The sequence below is a fragment of the Ranitomeya imitator genome, chromosome 1 (assembly GCF_032444005.1).
Source record: "Ranitomeya imitator isolate aRanImi1 chromosome 1, aRanImi1.pri, whole genome shotgun sequence".
Classification (NCBI taxonomy): Eukaryota; Metazoa; Chordata; class Amphibia; order Anura; family Dendrobatidae; genus Ranitomeya; species Ranitomeya imitator.
This window is the reverse complement of record NC_091282.1, coordinates 754971426-754991760: the sequence shown is the minus strand read 5'-3', so window position 1 is coordinate 754991760 and position 20335 is coordinate 754971426. Positions and strand designations below refer to the sequence as shown.

The window sequence follows — 20335 nt, the reverse complement described above, 5'->3', positions numbered from 1 at the left end:
TTGCGCTGACCTGATGTGGTCACTTCCGGTTCCGGGTGTTTACTTTCGTTTCGCTGTTCTCACAGTGTATCGTACGCCACCTCGTTGCTTTTGTTACGCAGCATCAGGACGCCCTCCTATCAGTATCCAGCATACACAGGTGTTAGTACTTTCAACATTATCTTCATCTCTGTTCCTATTGGTCATGACCGTGTTATAACCCCTATCTGGCCAGTACCCAACCACCCCTGGACGAAGCATTTCATTGTGAAACGCGCATCGGGTGGGGTGGGTCCCCGGGGTCTTCCTCATGGTAACTATACCTTACTAGTACTATGCTTATATATATGGTTCCCTATCTGGCTATTTTTAGTGTATTTATCTCTAATATGTATAGTGTGGATCACTTGGACTACCTATTAATATATTGATCACTCTGTTTATTTTTACTGATCTTACATCATATTGTATGTTTCACATATATCCCTTTACTGGATGCAAAGCTAGGCACCAGAGTAGTTGTTACTGTTTTACTTGCTATGTACGTTTATGAGGTCGTCCTTGTGGGAGTCCCACCTTTGCTGCTGCACTGGTGGCTACTGCCCTGTTTTTATCTTGTATGTGTATTTACCTAATAAAATATATCTTTTACATACTTTTGGTTTATTTTCCTTGGGTCTGTCGTGTGAAGGTTTGTTGTTGGTTTTGCATTTTGGTTCCTTCATGACCCTGGTAGGGTTACTATTTGGTGTTTTATGTACTGATGAGCAACTTCCAAGCTCTATGCCTGTTTCCTGAAGTGTAACTGCCAAGTGTTGTATCTAAGTCCTACATTCAACTTTCTTTTATTATAAAGACTTTGTTTATCATTTGTTGCATAGCCATCAGGTGTAAGCCCTCATTGAAATATTGCAACAACTACATGGATTTGCCTCAACTTGCGCAAAACTCAGTTGAAACCTGGTGTGCTTTGAGTCTGTTACTGCACCACCTTTTAACGAGCTAAAGACCACACATTAGAAAACTGACCAATTTACATTTTCTGTCATGTTGTTTTGATATATGATGAAATTCTGTATTTCAGGGTATTTTAACTATTTGCCAAGGAGTTAAGATCACAGAAATGGTTGTCTTCAGAGGCATATATAAGAATTTTTAATAAGAGGGTTACATACAGACACAGAATTTTCAGAGCTTTCTGAAAGCCACCAACTTCTTGCACTGCTCGCTTCTGTCATTCTTGTGTTGGGGTTTAGACAGGGGTGGGATTCAAATTTTTAACAACAGGTTCTGTGTTTGTGTGTAGAAAAACCACACCCATTTTTTAAGCCACACCCATTTACACACACCTTTTCCTCAAAAATATACAAGTAGGGGTGCAGTCAAACCATACCTCCCAACTTTTGAAGAAAGGAAAGAGAGATAAAGTTTGTGGCGTGCAGCAGCAAATTTTAGGCCATGTCTCTAACCACACCCATTTCACAACTAGTCACACCCATATGCACATCCTAACCACACCCATTTAGAACTGCTGATCACACTGTTTCATAAACAATAGTTATAAACAAAAAAATATGGCCACACAGTGCTCCATACTGTATAATAGCCACACATGATGCTCCATACTGTATAATGGCCACACATTATGCTCCATACTGTATAATGGCCTGCATGATGCTCCATACTGTATAATGGCCACACATGATGCTCCATACTGTATAATGGCCTACATGATGCTCAATACTGTATAATGGCCACACATGATGCTCCATACTGTATAATGGCCACACAGTGCTCCATACTGTATAATAGCCACACATGATGCTCCATACTGTATAATGGCCACACATGATGCTCCATACTGTATAATGGCCTACATGATGCTCCATACTGTATAATGGCCACACATGATGCTCCATACTGTATAATGGCCACACATGATGCTCCATACTGTATAATGGCCACACAGTGCTCCATACTGTATAATGGCCCCACATGATGCTCCATACTGTATAATGACCCTACATGATGCTCCATGCTGTATGATGGCCACACATGATGCTCCATACTGTATAATGGCGACACATGATGCTCCATACGGTATAATGGCCACACATGATGCTCCATACGGTATAATGGCCACACATGATGCTCCATACTGTATAATGGCCACACATGATGCTCCATACTGTATAATGGCCACACATGATGCTCCATGCTGTATAATGGCCACACATGATGCTCCATACTATATAATGGCCACACATGATGCTCCATGCTGTATAATGGCCACACATGATGCTCCATGCTGTATAATGGCCACACATGATGCTCCATACTGTATAATGACCCTACATGATGCTCCATGCTGTATGATGGCCACACATGATGCTCCATACTGTATAATGGCGACACATGATGCTCCATACGGTATAATGGCCACACATGATGCTCCATATGGTATAATGGCCACACATGATGCTCCATACTGTATAATGGCCACACATGATGCTCCATACTGTATAATGGCCACACATGATGCTCCATACTGTATAATGGCCACACATGATGCTCCATGCTGTATAATGGCCACACATGATGCTCCATACTGTATAATGGCCACACATGATGCTCCATGCTGTATAATGGCCACACATGATGCTCAATACTATTTAATGGTGATACATACTGTATGATTGCCACACATAGTGCTCCATACTGTATAATGGCCACACGATACTGCGTACAGTATAATAGCCACATGATACTCAATACTGTACAATGGCCCCACATGATGCTGGGTACTGTACAATGGCCGCACATGATGCTGCGTACAGTATAATGGGCACACATAGTTACTCCTACACATGTGGCTCCGCTCCGTACACCTCATACACACGGCTCCGCTCCATACACCTCATACACACACAGCTCCGCTTCGTAGACCTCATACACACCCACATCTCGTACACACCTGGTACACACACACACACAGCTCTACTACATCCACAGTGTAAACACCTCCTGACCCCACACCTAAGCATAGCTTACCGTTGTCCAGCACCATGACAGCATGGCAGAGTCCTGCAATACATGGAGGCCCCTGATCATGTGACTCCTAACTCCTCCCCTCCTGTGACCTCATCACAGGTCCTGTGCACACAGAGCAGCGGCAGCCATATATGTGGTGTGCGGCTCTCTGCACCTGGAGCCTGGGATGCGGATCTGCACAGTGCGAGACAAGGACAGTTGGGAGGCGTGGTACCAGATCGCGGCTCTGAATCTCCCCGGTTCGGGGAACCGGCTGCTTTTTGAACAAGCGGTTCCATCGAACCGGGGAGAACCAGCTGAATCCCACCCCTGGGTTTAGATTTTGAGGATGCCAAGATAGTAGTTGTACCTGAAGGAGCCCAAAGATCCCTCTGTCACATGAAGAGTCACAAATATTAAAAATTGCACATTACAGGAGAATGTTTGGATACTGATCCAATGTCTATCACTTAATCTGTGATGACATTTTTTTTTTCTAATTATACATTTTTCTTATTTTAGCTTTAAAAAAAGGACGTTACTGGATAACCCCTGATCCCTACCACAAAGATGACAACATCCAAATTGGCCGAGAGGTGAAAATATCCTGCCAGGTGGAAGCTGTACCATCCGAGGAACTTACTTTTAGTTGGTTTAAAAATGGTCGTCCTTTACGGAGTTCTGAAAGAATGGTCATAACTCAGACTGACCCCGATGTCTCCCCTGGCACCACTAATCTGGATATCATTGATTTAAAATTTACAGACTTTGGCACATACACGTGCGTTGCTTCACTCAAAGGGGGAGGTGTTCCAGATATCAGCAATGATGTGAACATATCCAGCAGCACAGGTAAGGGGTTACACCTAATTTTACATTAATTCTGTTTAATTATTATTATTAATTAATTTAGCACCATTTATTCTATGTCGCTTTACATGGAAATAGGGATATACTGTACATAAAAAACAAGTACAAAAATCTTGAACTTATCAAGTCACCGACTGGAACAGGAGGAGAAAGGACCCTGCCCGCAAGGGCTCACAGTCTACAAGTGCTTGTGAGGATACAGTAGGTGAGGGTAGAGCTGGTCATGCATCGGTATGGTGGAACGAGGGTTGCTGCCGGTTGTAGGCTTGTTTTAAGAGGTGGGTCTTCAGGTTGCTTTTGAAGGTTTCCTTGGTAGGCGAGAGTCTGATGTGTTGGGGTAGAAAGTTCCAGAGTATAGGGGACGCATGGGAATAATCTTGTATGAGATTGTGGTCAGAGGAGACAAGAGGGGAGTAGAGAGGGAGATCTTGTGAGGATCAGAGGTTGCATGCAGGTAAATACTTGGAGACGAGGTCACAGATGTATGGAGGAGACAGACTGTGGATGGTTTTGTATGTCATTTTAGGGTTTTTAACTGGAGTCTCTGGGCAATGGAGAGCTAATGAAGGGATTGACATAGAAGAGAAGCATAAGAATAGTGGGGGGATAGGTGGATTAGTCGGGCAGCGGAGTTTAGGATGGATTAGAGGAATGTGAGAGTGTAAGAGGGGAGGCCACAGAGCAGGAAGTTGCAATAGTCAAGACAGGAGAGGGCATGCACTAGTGTTTTTGCTGATTTTTGGTTGAGGAATGCAGATCCCAGAGATATTTTTAAAATGGAGTTGGAAGGAAGTGGATAGGGCTTGGATGTGTGGTTTGAAGGAGAGATCAGAGTCAAGAGTTACCCCGAGACAGCGAGCTTGCAGGACTGGGGAGAGTGAGCAGCCATTGGCTTTGATGGATAGATCTGTTGGGGGGTTGAATGAGAAGGTGGAAAGATGATGAATTCTGTTTTATCCATCTTAAGTTTTATAAATCTAGTAGAGATGAAAGTCAAAATAGCAGCCAGACATTGATACTGGTTAGCAAGGATGTGATATTGGGTCTAGAGAGGTAGTCCTGTGTTTCATCAGCATAGAGAAGATACTAAAAGCCTTGGGACTCGACGAGCTGTCTCAGGACAAAAGTGTAGATGGAGAAGAGCAGGGGTCCTAGAATTGAAACTTGGGGGACATTGGCCAATAGTGGGCGAGATGAGAAGGTGTGTGAGTGGGAGATGCTGAATGTCCGGTCTGTAAGGTATGAGGAGACCTAAGATAGGGCCAAGTCTGTGATGCCAAGAAATGAGATAATCTATAGGAATGGTTCACTGTGTTAAAGGCAGATGCCAGGTCCAGGAGGAGGAGGACTGAGTAGTGTCACTTGGATTTGGCTGTTAGTAGGTCATTGGTGACTTTAGTCAGGGAAGTTTCAGCGGAATGGTGTGGTTAAAAGGCAGTTTGTAAGCGGTCGAAAAGGGAGCGGGAATAGAGATGGGAGGACAGTTCAAAATGGACGTGTTGTTTCAGCAGTTTTGAGGCATGAGGTGGAAGTGATATGGGGCGATAGCTAGACAGAGGATAGGTCAAGGGAGTACTTTTTGAGAGTGGGTGTGATCGAGGCATGTTTGAAGAATCGATTTCCCTGCTCTGCTGCACGGCTGCTGTGGGACCCCTGAGCAGGCGGGGGGTGGTGCCAGCTACATGATCATTTATCTTTGGGGTCATCTGAAGGCAATTGTTTATGCTGTGAAGATACGAGATGTGCAGCATCTGAAACAACGGATACTGGAAGCCTGTACTAGCATTTCTTCTGCGGTGTTGCTATTAGTGTGTCAAGTGTAGGAGAAGAGGGTTGCATTGACAATCCAACACAATGGGCAGCATTTTGAGCACATTTTAAAGTGGTCATAAACTTGTAAATAACTCATGAAAGAACAAAGTTAGGTTTAAACCAAGCACACCATTGTTTTTCTTGTGAAATTCACAATAAGTTTGATGTGTAACATGACCCTCTTCCCATTGGAAAAAATAAAGTTGGATCCAAAATGGCTGACTTCAAAATGGCCGCCATGGTCACAACCCATCTTGAAAAGTTTCCCCCCTCCCATATACTAATGTGCCACAAACAGAAAGTTGATATCACCAAGCATTCCCATTTTATTTAGGTGTATCCATATAAATGGCCCACCCTGTACTATTAATGGTCTCTTTATTGATGTCTAACCTCTGAGTCCTCCACATTTTTGGGAACGTGTGTCAGGTTCTCTATTTTGCATGTGCATAGTCATTTTTAATTAAGTCTAAGAAATTTACAGAAACCAGGGCCCTGATTCAACAAAGAGATTACACCATAATTCTGATGTAAATTACTTTGAAAAGATGCAACATATTTGGATCAAAATTTTGAAACTTTTGGAATTTGTCACACCAGTTTCACTTAACTCCTCCAAAATGGACAAGGCTGCTGCTGGACAGTCACACATCAGAGGCACAGCTCGCCTAATTCATGGGGAACTATAGTGTTGTTTACATCAAAAATGTTACTCTAGTCCCTGACTGGAGTAAGATTTGTGGTGAGATGCACAGAAGTGCATGCTCCTTTTCAGACACTGCTCATTCATCAAGAAGCATGTCCATGCTAATGATTCAATAGTGTCTGACTCCAACATGCAGGGGAGCATGAACATCGCCGTTCTTGGTGAGTCGGAGCCATGGAATCCAATGGAAAAAGATCATACATGCATGTCCTTCTTTTTGATGGGAACTAAGACCTGGAAATCAGTTTTCGGATTAGGCAACCAAAACATGGAATTAATTAAAAAGTCCACCCTATTTTACTAAAAAACATCTTAGAATTCCAAGGGCATGACTGCTGGGTACAGATGGTGCAGGTCCTAAAAATTACTCTGAAAATATGATATATGGTGTATGATAGTTGAGCAGTTTTGCATTTGTACCCCAAATCTTTAAGTTACACATCTGAATACATCTTCAAAAAAAAAGAAGAAAATCCTAATTGGCTTTTGAAATTAGAATTTATTTAGTTCCATCTGAAAAATTGTCGAAAGATTTCAGATCCCTTTAAAGTCTTTCCGAGGTCTGTCTGTCCTTTAAAGCCCATCTACTGAGAGCGAGAAGATAAAAGTCTGCCATATTATTTATTTTCTATTCCTCTGGATGTGGAAGCTATTACTTTAGCGTTATTTTGGCTAACGCGAGAACGGCTCCTTGTAAATCATATCTGGGTTTTCATTAAAGATTGTTTGGCTGGAGGGGTATTTATACTGCTTTTTTCGGTAACTGTGAAACAGAGTTCAATCAGTAGTATCAAATTAAAGACACACATCCCATCAGAGCAGCGATTGCTTCTCTCAGTTACAAAGTGATTTTTGCATCCCGGCTTTTAACACTATGGGCGATGTAAGTTATGTCAGGCTTTGGATGCTGCAGGGATATAGAAATGGATGTAGAAGCTATAAATTGTGATATGATCCACTGACTTACTCAGCCATAAGCGATAGCGCATTTTACTCCTCCCGGCGGCATCTCAAAATACATAGGGCGAGTTTCATATTTACAAATGTAGCAGAGCGACTTTGGACAGATGCAGCAGGGCTTAACGGTAACTTTGGCCATTTATAATAGCGCTTTAATATGTTATTTATATAGTGCTACAGGTAAGCTTACTGCATTGTCCAACTTTAGAGGGAACTATTTTTTTGGGTACTTAAATGCATGGATCTTTGGCTAAAAATCATATTTGCGTTAAAAAAAAATGTTCGCCATTTCTAATCTATAACCTCTGTGTTGTACCGTCTATCGCTGGCTGCAGAATGGGTTAGCTGAGAATCTGTCAGTGAGCTCATTCTGTTAGTCCAATGGAAGAATTGCAAATCTTGTCTGTCCTTTTTGAACAATTCAAGTTGGCGCCGTTATACTGATTAAAATGATACCTGGTAATGAAATCCGTCTTGTGGTTGTTGTGTAATCTTTATTTTCAGTTTTTAGTTGATGATATGCTTGTGGTCCGGGCGGCCTGTGGGGGGGGGGGTCTTCATGTGGTGCTCTGCTTAGGTATTCATCAGTATAAATAAATGCACGTTAAATAAAAAATTAAATAAAATAAGAAAGTATATACAATTTTAAATACCTTTTACATAAAAATAGCCCTAAAATAAATAGCAAAGTATAAATTAAAAATTAAATAATTAAACTTAAAATAACAAATAAAAATACCTTTAAAATAGATGAAATTAAATAAAATAAAAAATACATAAAATAAAAAAATACATCAAATAAATACAATCTTAAACAACTTTTAAATAAAAATACATTTAAAATAAATACAATTAAATAAAAAATAAATGAATAAGATTAAAATTAAATCAAATAAATACAATTTAAAATGGCGTTTAAATATAAAATACCTTGAAATCAATAGCTTTTGGTAAACGTCTATCTTTGCCATGGAAATATGCAGCTTTCCATACATTTTAGCTGCATCTGTTAACTTGTGGCAAATGTGGCATCCTGACAGCCCATTTTTTCTGGACATTTTCAATATTTTTGCCTGATGACAAGTCTTTTACTACTTGGCGATCTGTGGTGTACATGTACGGTAAAAGCATGCCATCCTTAAAACCAAATGATGAGCTCCATATGTAGCTGAGTTCACGCCATGCAGTGCAGGTGCCGGCTGTATTATACAGCCAGCACCTGAGAGTAACTGCTGCCATCTGAGTTTTCTCAGATCACAACAATTTGATCTGTTAAATGCTGCAGTAAATCATGACATTGACATTTAGGAGGTTAAGAATAGCACGCAGGGCTAAAAAAAAATCTAATTAAAAAAATATATACTGTGTATAAAAAAGAAATAAACATTACTTTGAGAGGAGTACCAATCCAGAAAGACCATCTTAAAATACACTGCTAAAACAATAAAAGGAACACTAAAATCCCACATCCTAGATATCACTGAATGAAATATTCCAGTTTTAAATCTTTATTCATTACATAGTAAAATGTGTTGAGAACAATAAAACGTAAAAATTATCAATGGAAATCACTAATATACCACAGAGGTCTGGATTTGTAATGATGCTCAAAATCAAAGTGGAAAATGAAGTTACAGGCTGATCCAACTTAAATGTAAATGCCTCAAGACAAGGAAATGATGCTCAGTAGTGTGTGGCCTCCATGTGCCTGTATGATCTTCCTACAATGCCTGGACATGCTCCTGATGAGGCAGCGGATGGTCTTCTAAGGGATCTCCTCCCAGACCTGGACTAAAGCATCCGCCAGCTCCTAGACAGTCTGTGGTGCAACGTGACATTGGTGGATGGTGCGAGACATGATGTCCCAGATGTGTTCAATTGGATTCAGGTCTGGGAAACGGGCGGGCCAGTCCATAGATTCAATGACTTCATCTGCAGGAACTGCTGACACACTCCAGCCACATGAGGTCTGACATTGTCCTGCATTAGGAGGAACCCAGGGCCAACCGCACCAGCATATGGTCTCACAAGGGATCTGAGGATTTCATCTCGGTACCTAATGGCAGTCAGGCTACCTCTGGACAGCACATGCAGTGCAAACCTTCTTGCCACAGCTCGCATTGATGTGCCATCCTGGATGAGCCACTTGTGTGGGTTGTTGAGTCTGTCTCATGCTACCACGAGTGTGAAAGCCCAACCAGCATTCAAAAGTGACCAAAACATCAGCCAGAAAGCATTGGTATTGAGATGTGGTCTGTGCTCCCCACCTGCAGCACCACTCCTTTATTGAGGGTGTCTTGATAATTGCCAATAATTTCCATCTGTTGTCTATTCCATTTGCACAACAGCATGTGAAATTGATTGTCAAACAGTGTTGCTTCCTAAGTGGACAGTTTGATTTCACAGAAGTTTGATTTGCTTGGAGTTATATTTTGTTGTTTAAGTGTTCCCTTTATTTTTTTGAGGAGTGTATAATGCCTAGGGGTCATCTCAATGTAGTTTCATTGCATAAATTTACTGCTTCCAAATCTATATATCGACCTACGTGACCCGACAAAATGCAAAAAGTAGTTTAAACATTGCCCAGAATAACTATAAAATCATGACAAAAATCCAATGTGAACTGTCACCTAATAGTGATAAGCGAGCGTGCTCGGATAACGTGTTATCTTAGCATGCTCAAGTACTAATAGAGTATCTTCGGTGTGATCGAATAATATGTTCCAGTCCCCGCGGCTGCATATCTCATGGCTGTTAGACAGCTGCAACACATGCAGGGATTGCCTAAAAAACAGACAATCCCAAAATGTGCTTCTGCTGTCAAGCAGCCACGAGACATGCAGCCACGGGGACTCGAACATAGTATTCGAGCAGGCCAAAGATTCTTTATTAGCACTCGAGCTTGCTAAGATAACACTTTATCCCAGCATGTTCACTCATCACTATTAAGTACACAAAACTGCTCTGTGTAAACAGGATCTGTTTTAGTCCGGCGTCACACTAGGCGTAAGTAAATACGGTCCGTTTTTTATGGCCGTAATACGCAGTAATTGTCCCAAAACACTGTTCCGTATTCAATGTGAGGATGCGATTTTTACGCACAAATTTATCCGTGTGTCATCCGTATGGCTTCCGTACGGCGTTTTTTTTCTTGCAGGCTTGCAAAATGGACATATCATGGATCCATCGGCTCAAATATTCTTAAAAACATATATACAGTCCATATGTATATACCGGATTTTCTGCTATCTAGCGCTGAATTAAATATATATATGTATCTCAGTGAGACACATTATATATATATATATATATACAGTGGGGCAAAAAAGTATTTAGTCAGTCAGCAATAGTGCAAGTTCCACCACTTAAAAAGATGAGAGGCGTCTGTAATTTACATCATAGGTAGACCTCAACTATGGGAGACAAACTGAGAAAAAAAAATCCAGAAAATCACATTGTCTGTTTTTTTTATCATTTTTTTTGCATATTATGGTGGAAAATAAGTATTTGGTCAGAAACAAACAATCAAGATTTCTGGCTCTCACAGACCTGTAACTTCTTCTTTAAGAGTCTCCTCTTTCCTCCACTCATTACCTGTAGTAATGGCACCTGTTTAAACTTGTTATCGGTATAAAAAGACACCTGTGCACACCCTCAAACAGTCTGACTCCAAACTCCACTATGGTGAAGACCAAAGAGCTGTCAAAGGACACCAGAAACAAAATTGTAGCCCTGCACCAGGCTGGGAAGACTGAATCTGCAATAGCCAACCAGCTTGGAGTGAAGAAATCAACAGTGGGAGCAATAATTAGAAAATGGAAGACATACAAGACCACTGATAATCTCCCTCGATCTGGGGCTCCACGCAAAATCCCACCCTGTGGGGTCAGAATGATCACAAGAACGGTGAGCAAAAATCCCAGAACCACGCGGGGGGACCTAGTGAATGAACTGCAGAGAGCTGGGACCAATGTAACAAGGCCTACCATAAGTAACACACTACGCCACCATGGACTCAGATCCTTCAGTGCCAGAAGTGTCCCACTGCTTAATCCAGTACATGTCCGGGCCCGTCTGAAGTTTGCTAGAGAGCGTTTAGATGATCCAGAGGAGTTTTGGGAGAATGTCCTATGGTCTGATGAAACCAAACTGGAACTGTTTGGTAGAAACACAACTTGTCGTGTTTGGAGGAAAAAGAATACTGAGTTGCATCCATCAAACACCATACCTACTGTAAAGCATGGTGGTGGAAACATCATGCTTTGGGGCTGTTTCTCTGCAAAGGGGCCAGGACGACTGATCCGGGTACATGAAAGAATGAATGGGGCCATGTATCGTGAGATTTTGAGTGCAAACCTCCTTCCATCAGCAAGGGCATTGAAGATGAAACGTGGCTGGGTCTTTCAACACGACAATGATCCAAAGCACACCGCCAGGGCAACGAAGGAGTGGCTTCGTAAGAAGCATTTCAAGGTCCTGGAGTGGCCTAGCCAGTCTCCAGATCTCAACCCTATAGAAAACCTTTGGAGGGAGTTGAAAGTCCGTGTTGCCAAGCGAAAAGCCAAAAACATCACTGCTCTAGAGGAGATCTGCATGGAGGAATGGGCCAACATACCAACAACAGTGTGTGGCAACTTTGTGAAGACTTACAGAAAACGTTTGACCTCTGTCATTGCCAACAAAGGATATATTACAAAGTATTGAGATGAAATTTTGTTTCTGACCAAATACTTATTTTCCACAATAATATGCAAATAAAATGTTAAAAAAACAGACAATGTGATTTTCTGGATTTTTTTTTCTCAGTTTGTCTCCCATAGTTGAGGTCTACCTATGATGTAAATTAAAGACGCCTCTCATCTTTTTAAGTGGTCGAACTTGCACTATTGCTGACTGACTAAATACTTTTTTGCCCCACTGTATATATATATATATATATATATATATATATATATATATATATACATAAATTTAATTCAGCGCTAGATAGCAGAAAAGCCGGTAATTCAATTGCCGGCTTTCCCTATCTCCTTCACAAACCCGGCAGGATATGAGACATGGTTTACATACGGTAAACCATCTCATATCCCTTCTTTTATTACATATTCCTCTTTAGTAATGTAAGAAGTGTCTTTGTGTCAAATTTGGGGTCTCTAGCTATTAAATTAAAGGGTTAAATCCCGGAAAAAATTGGTGTGGGCTCCCGCGCAATTTTCTCTTCCAGAGTAGGAAAGCCAGTGACTGAGGGCAGATATTAATAGCCTGGAGAGGGACCATGGTTATAGGACCCCCCTGGGTAAAAACATCTGCCCCCAGCCACCCCAGAAAAGGCATATCTGGAAGATGCGCCTATTCTGGCACTTAGCCTCTCTCTTCCCACTCCCCTGTAACGGTGGGATATGGGGTAATGAAGGGTTAATGTCACCTTGCTATTGTAAGGTGACATTAAGCCAGGTTAATAATGGAGAGGCGTCAATTATGACACATTATTAAAAAGTATTTTAATTAAATAAAGACACAGGGTGTTTTAATATTTTATTATACTCTTAATCCACCTGAAGACCCTTGTCACCTGAAACAAAGTTAAAAAAACAAACAACAATATTCCATACCTTCCATCGTTACAGTCTTGTCCCACGCTGTAAATCCATCTGAAGAGGTTAAATCATTTTACACCCAGGAGCTCTGCTAATGCAGCTGTGCTCCTGACTGTAAAACTTGGTGAATGAATGGAATGCAAGGGAATGTACTGTAGTTACCTCGAGTCGCGGTGATGCACCCTCTGCTGTATACTACTTCGCTGTGCAATATATTACGTGGCTCTGTGCTGTATACTACATCACTGGGCAATATACTACGTAACTGGGCAATATACTACATGGCTCTGTGCTGTATACTACGTCGCTGAGCAATATACTACATGGCTCTGTGCTGTATACTACGTCACTAGGCAATATACTACGTAACTGGGCAATATACTACGTGGCTCTGTGCTGTATACTACGTCACTGGGCAATATACTACGTCACTGTGCAATATACTACGTGGCTGTGCAATATACTACGTCACTAGGCAATATACTACGTAACTGGGCAATATACTACGTGGCTGCGCAATATACTACGTCACTGGGCAATATACTACATGGTTGGGCAATATACTATGTGGCTGGGCAATATACTACGTGGCTGGGCAATATACTACATCACTGGGCAATATACTACGTGGCTGCGCAATATACTACGTGGCTGGGCAATATACTAAGTGGCTGGGCAATATACTACATCACTGGGCAATATACTCCGTGACTGGGCAATATACTACGTGATTGGGCAATATACTAAGTGGCTGGGCAATATGCTACGTGGTTGGGCAATATACTCCGTGACTGTGCAATATACTACGTGGCTGGGCAATATACTATATGGCTGGGCAATATAATACGTGGCTGGGCAATATACTACGTGGCTGGGCAATATACTACGTGGTTGGGCAATATACTACGCGGCTGGGCAATATAGTACTTGGCTCTGTGCAATATACTACGTGGCTGGGCAATATACTGCGTGGCTGGGCAATATACTACATGGACATTCATATTCTAGAATACCCGATGTGTTAGAATCGGGCCACCATCTAGTATATATATATATATATATATATATATATATATATATATATATACCTATACTATGTGTACACATTTATTCTACCTATTCTATTCTATTCTAACCTGTCAGTGTGATTTTACTGTACACCGCACTGAATTGTTGGCTTTTCTATAGAACACCGCTGCGTATTTCTCGCAAGTCACACGCATGGTCCTTGTGTAATTCGTAATTTTCTCGCCTCCCCATAGACTTTCATTGGCGTATTTTTTGCGCAATACGCTGACAAACGCAGCATGCTGCGATTTTCTACGCCCATAACATACCGTATATTACGGATGCGTAATATACGGCAGATAGGAGCTGCCCCATAGAGAATCATTGGGCCGTGTGCAATTCGTATTTTCTGGACGTATTTTCTGAGCTCATACGTCCGTAAAACTCGCTAGTTTGACACCGGCCTTAGTAATTACATGTACTGCCCAGTTATGGAGCATCTTTTCTTTCAGCTCTCATTTAGTATTTTCTCTTAAATTTTTATATATAATCACATGCTATCATTTCTCATGTCAAAGGGGTGTATCACTATACTTTTAGCCCCAAGTGAACAGTGACTATGAAAAAGACACACCCTTACCACCCACTTATCAATTTATTCATACATTTCTAGGAGGAATAACATAAGAAACACAAAGCAGCTCTAAGGGAAAATCCTCCAAAATTGTGATTTTGACATCTTCCTGAAAATGTAAATTTTTGCACTGCTTTTTCTTATTCGAAATGTCATAACTTTCTTTTATTTTTCCATCAAGATAACCATTTGATGGCTTGTTTTTTTGCAGGACGAGTTGAAGTTTTGAATTACACCATTCAATTTACCATATAATGTACTGAAAAATAGAAAGCAATTCCAAGCGTGGTAATAAGAGGAAAAAAAACAAAAACAATTCCATCAATGTTTTTTTGGGACATTTTATTGTGCTGGAAAAATGACCTGGCATTAACATTCTCCAGGTCACTATAATTACAATGATACAAAACTTGTGTAGATTTTTTTTATATATGTTAGTGGTTAAAATAAATTCAGAAGTTTATAAAAATTAAAAAATAATTTGGCTTTTGTTTCATTTCTTGAGATCCTTAATTTTTCTTTTTCTGTTGTTGGAGCGATGAAAGTTCTTGTTTTTTTTGCGCGGTGATCTGTATTTTCATTGGTACCATTCGGGTATGCATACAATGTTTTTATTGCTTTTTATGCTTTTTTTGTTCGGCAGGAGCAACAACCGAAAAACAGCAATTCTAGCTGATCAATTTTTGTTGCCACTTAAATATCACTTACAGAGATTGAATCAGCGTATGGCAGAGGTTAAGAAAAATACATATATCTCATGGAGGTAAACAGATCATCTTTATATTTTTTGCAACCCAATTTTCAGAAACTTCTTGTTTTTTGAGAAGCTCATGCAGCTTGATTTTTTTTTTTTTTTAAAACAAGCTACTTGGAAAAATTACAGACCGTAGCAATATACATTTTTTTCTTTTGCCGAGAGACAAGACAAGATAGAATGAAAAAAGAAAGTGTTTAAAATGACTGTTTTTAGCGTGTGATTGGATCTGGAAGATTCGCAAGATGCAATTTTAAGGATAAGAATAGAGATGTTGTCAGACACAGATTGACATGTTATACCTTTTCGAGAGCTCCCCATTGAGCTTTTATGCTGGGTTGAGTGTTTCCAAGGCTTTCATTTACATGCTTTTTAGTATGCCTTTGGTAGGGAACAATAGAAATTTTCTTGGAACTCAAGTTTATGATTGGATCTTGGTCACCTAAAACACTAAAACATTACCTGCACCTTCTCAAAGAGAGAAAAAGCCTCGACAACTGCTTGACGTAATTCTAGTTCTAGATGTTGAGAAGTCGGCCAGGAACTGGAATATTGAATATTTTCCCATCTACGATTGATGTGAGACATCATCAGATATTGTTTAGAATGACAGAATGCAACAGAATAATTGGAAATTCTTGGGAGTTAGACCTCTGTTGTGCTCCCTTGGCATGTTTCATGCAGATATGCAAAACTGCTCAAATTAAAAACGCATTAAAATTCATAAACAGATTAATCCAAGATGATAAAGTATTTTGTACAAGTCACATATATAGTATGTATTGTGGTAGAGTGACTCGGAAAGACTATAATTTGTGTGAAATTCAATGGGAAACAGGAATATGTTCACACAATGCCATTTTTTAGGCTGTAATATAGCCATCATCTACCATGTGTGGAGAAAGCTCAAATCCTGAGCCCCCTTCAGACATACTGTCTGTACATCATTTTGCATTAAAGGGTTAATGTTACTAACAGACTACACTGACCGACTTTTCTCTTCTCAAAATGAAAATGTGATTAAAAAAATGCCCCTTTTGTGGGGAAGATGGCTACCAATCTGGTTTTTATACACAGACAGTGTACATGAAAGAAGCCATGACTTTTTGGCCAGAGGTCCAAAAATTATCCCTGTATGTTGAATTGAAACTGGTTTGATCACTGAAGATGTTAAATGTTTTTCAACAATTAGTTAAAAAATTATCCTTTTTAACCCCTTCGTGACATGCGCCGTACTAGTACTGCGCTGCCGGCACTGCATTTGTGCCAGCAGCAGTACTAGTACGGCGTACCGATCACCACGGTCTCGCGCTGAGCGCCGCGTTGATCGGGTGCGGGTGTCAGCTGTATATGACAGCTGACACCCCGCAGCAATGCCCACGATCGGCGCTATCGCCGATCGCGGGCATTTAACCCCTCTGATGCCGCTGTCAGTAGTGACAGCGGCATAGAGGGGGATCGCGCAGGGACGGGGGCTCCCTGCGCTCTCCCACCGGAGCAACGCAATGAGATCGCGTTGCTCCGGTGTCCCGGAAGGAGTCCCCGGATCCAAGATGGCCGCCGGACTCCTTCCGGGTCATGAAGTGACCTGGCTAGCCGGCGCCTGCTGAGAGCAGGCGCCAGAAAGCCACCTAAAGTGCCTGTCAGATCGTTGATCTGACAGTGTGCTATGCACAGTGTCAGATCAATGATCTGATCTAATACAGAGATGTCCCACCCTGGGACTATGTTAGAAAGTAAAAAAAAAAAAAATAGAATGTGAAAAAAAAAAATAAAAAAAAATCCCCAAATAAAAATAAAAAAACATTTCCCAATAAATCCATTTATTTATGTGAAAAAAAAAAACAATAAATGTACACATATTTGGTATCGCCGCGTCCGTAACGACCCGCTCTATAAAACTATCCCACTAGTTAACCCCTTCAGTGAACACCGCAAAAAAAAAAAAAAAAACAAGGCAAAAAACAACGCTTTATTATCATACAGGCGAACAAAAAGTGGAATAACACGCGATCAAAACGACGGATATAAATAACCATGGTACCGCTGAAAACGTCATCTTGTCCCGCAAAAAAAAAGCCACCATACAGCATCATCAGCAGAAAAATAAAAAAGTTATAGCTCTCAGAATAATGCAATGCAAAAACAATTATTTTTTTATATAAAATAGTTTTTATTGTGTAAAAGCGCCAAAACATAAAAAAAATGACATAAATGAGGTATCGCTGTAATCGTACTGACCCGAAGAATAAAACTGCTTTATCCATTTTACCACACGTGGAACGGTATAAACGCCTCCCCCAAAAGAAATTCATGAATAGCTGGTTTTTGTTCATTCCGCCTCCCAAAAATCAGAATAAAAAGCGATCAAAAAATGTTATCTGCCCGAAAATGTTACCAATAAAAACGTCAACTCGTCCCACAAAAAACAAGACCTCATATGACTCTGTGGGCCAAAATATGGATAAATTATAGCTCTCAAAATGTGGTGATGCAAAAACTATTTTTTGCAATAAAAAGCGTCTTTTAGTGTGTGACGGCTGCCAATCATAAAAATCTGCTAAAAAACACGCTATAAAAGTAAATCAAACCCCCCTTCATCACCCCCTTAGTTAGGGAAAAATAATAAAATGTAAAAAAATGTATTTATTTCCATTTTCCCGTTAGGGCTAGGGTTAGGGCTAGGGTTAGGGCTAGGGTTTGGGCTAGGGTTAGAGCTAGGGTTAGGGCTAGGGCTAGGGTTAGGGTTGGGGTTAGGGTTTCAGTTATAATTGGGGGTTTCCACTGTTTAGGCACATCAGGGGCTCTCCAAACGCGACATGGCGTCCGATCTCAATTCCAGCCAATTCTGCTTTGAAAAAGTAAAACAGGGCTCCTTCCCTTCTGAGTTCTCCTGTGTGCCCAAACAGTGGTTCCCCCCAACATATGGGGTATCAGCGTTCTCAGGACAAGTTGGCCAACAACTTTTGGGGTCCAATTTGTCCTGTTACCCTTGGGAAAATAAAAAAATAGGGGATAAAATATCATTTTCGTGGAAAAAATTTTTTTTTTTATTTTCACGGCTCTGCGTTATAAACTGTAGTGAGCCAAATATAAATTTCACCGCACTCTCAAAGGGAATATAATGCCAAATTTTTAACAAATTTATTAAATGTGTTCAGGGAGCATAACAGAATATTTCAAAAAAGCGATAAGAGACGTTTCGGCTCCACCAGAGCCTTCATCATACTCGCTTGTTTGGAGAGTTTAGTGCGTATAGGGAGAATAGGGATAGGGATCCCAGTGATGCTATATTTACGTAATGCCCAGGCGTATCTGCGCAATGTAGGGACAACTTTGGATCTTAATGGAGGAAGGAGGTAGCGGCGCTCCCGTGCCTAACACTGCAGCAATCATCGTTTTGCATGATGCCAATAATATGCTTGTCATTCCACAAGCAATTGAGCATGCAGCTTGCTATGCTTGCCAGCTTGACTAAGGGCTCCATTAGTTCATTGTTTGCACCTGCTGAGACAGTTAGTGTGAAATTAATGATGATGATGAGTACGACGACAACGACGATGACGCTGGCTATGATTGTCTATCTGTTTGAACATGAGAGCTCCCTTCCACATCCATGTGATGCTCCTTCTCCACATATAGCGGCATGTAGCATTAAACTCGAGGGTCCCCAACAGGACAGTGATGAACATATAGAAATTGCAGTTCTTTCTACATGTCAGCCGTCTCTGGCTGAATCATCTGCTTTGTGTAAAAAGGCATCAAGCATTTTTAGCATTATTTGTGGTAATCATGTTACCGACTATTAAAATCACAGGATCTAGAGAATTCTAAAAAATGTTTAGATACACTCAAATAATTTGCTCATCTCCGAAGCTGACTTATTCCGATCACGGGTGTGTCAGAGGCTGCGGACAGTCACACAGCATCTGGCTGCAGACGGTCTCTGCGGATGGCTTTGCAGACACCTTCCTAGTCCTTCTGACTCTTGGTTCCAGTGGCAACCTCCCCCGGCTCTAAATAACACTCCTAGACTGGATGTTTATAGACTTCCTGTCTGCTTCTGGGAATCGGCATTGATATTTCCATTTTCCCCTGTTGAGGCTTTGAGCTATAGCAGTCAGCTATCTTCCTCTTTGGTGCTGCCGGAGGACATCTGTGTTACCTCTCTGAGTCTACTCAAGATAAGCGTTCCCCTTGTTGGTCTATCCTAGCTGTCTTTAGTTGTAGTGAGGATTTACTAGTGCTAACCCATCCTTCCCTAAGCAGGGCTTATTGCCAAGGTCAGGCAGGGATTAAGTTCCTGCTCGGCGATAGGTGGAGAACCTATATAGGGATATTTAGGGCAGACAGGGTAACTTTTTAGATCTGCCTAGGGATCCCCACTCCCCCTTCCCCTCATCCCTTCATGTTTCACTTACTGTAGTCTTTCCTACACTGTGTGTGACAGATCACTTCTATTTTGGGGGAGGCAAGAGGTGAGACCTGGCAAGGGGACATGACTTAGAATTTCTAATCTCCTATTACAGACATGACAGTAGGAAGAGAGTATTTACTGTAAGGTATAGAACCGTGAGCAGGAAAGGAATAAGTAGGGAACTTCTGTAACTTTTTTTAATATATTTATCACTCTTATTTTTATTGCAAAATATGATCAAGAGAAAAATAAAAATGAAGGGAAGACAAACTGATTGTGTGCATTTTTCATTTTCAGTGTTCTTCTAGCATCAAATGTATTTCAAACTACGGTATATATAAAAATTTTACAAAATAATGGAAAGATAAAGACAAAACAATGCCCCTTCCTAGTATGTTGACTATTGCTGAATGGCAGTTCATTGAATTTACTTTTCTTTACTCATTTTTATTTCATGGGCACTAAGAACCAATCCATCATGTGAGATTTAAAATGTGCCATGGGATCTGCATTGCCTTAAACGCAAGAAGCATGATTCATAATCACACCACTGAGTACACAGTCAGTA

General features: G+C 40.9%; 1 protein-coding gene across 2 annotated transcripts in view; it reads left to right on the top strand.

Annotated features, from left to right (window-relative positions):
* Positions 1–20335, top strand: part of MDGA2 (MAM domain containing glycosylphosphatidylinositol anchor 2) — a 1083460-nt gene that overhangs the window by 708385 nt on the left and 354740 nt on the right. For both annotated transcript variants that reach the window (XM_069735022.1, XM_069735014.1), the window contains exon 7: positions 3532–3861. In XM_069735022.1, the coding sequence (XP_069591123.1) occupies positions 3532–3861 (330 nt within the window). The remainder of the gene's footprint in view (positions 1–3531; positions 3862–20335) is intronic.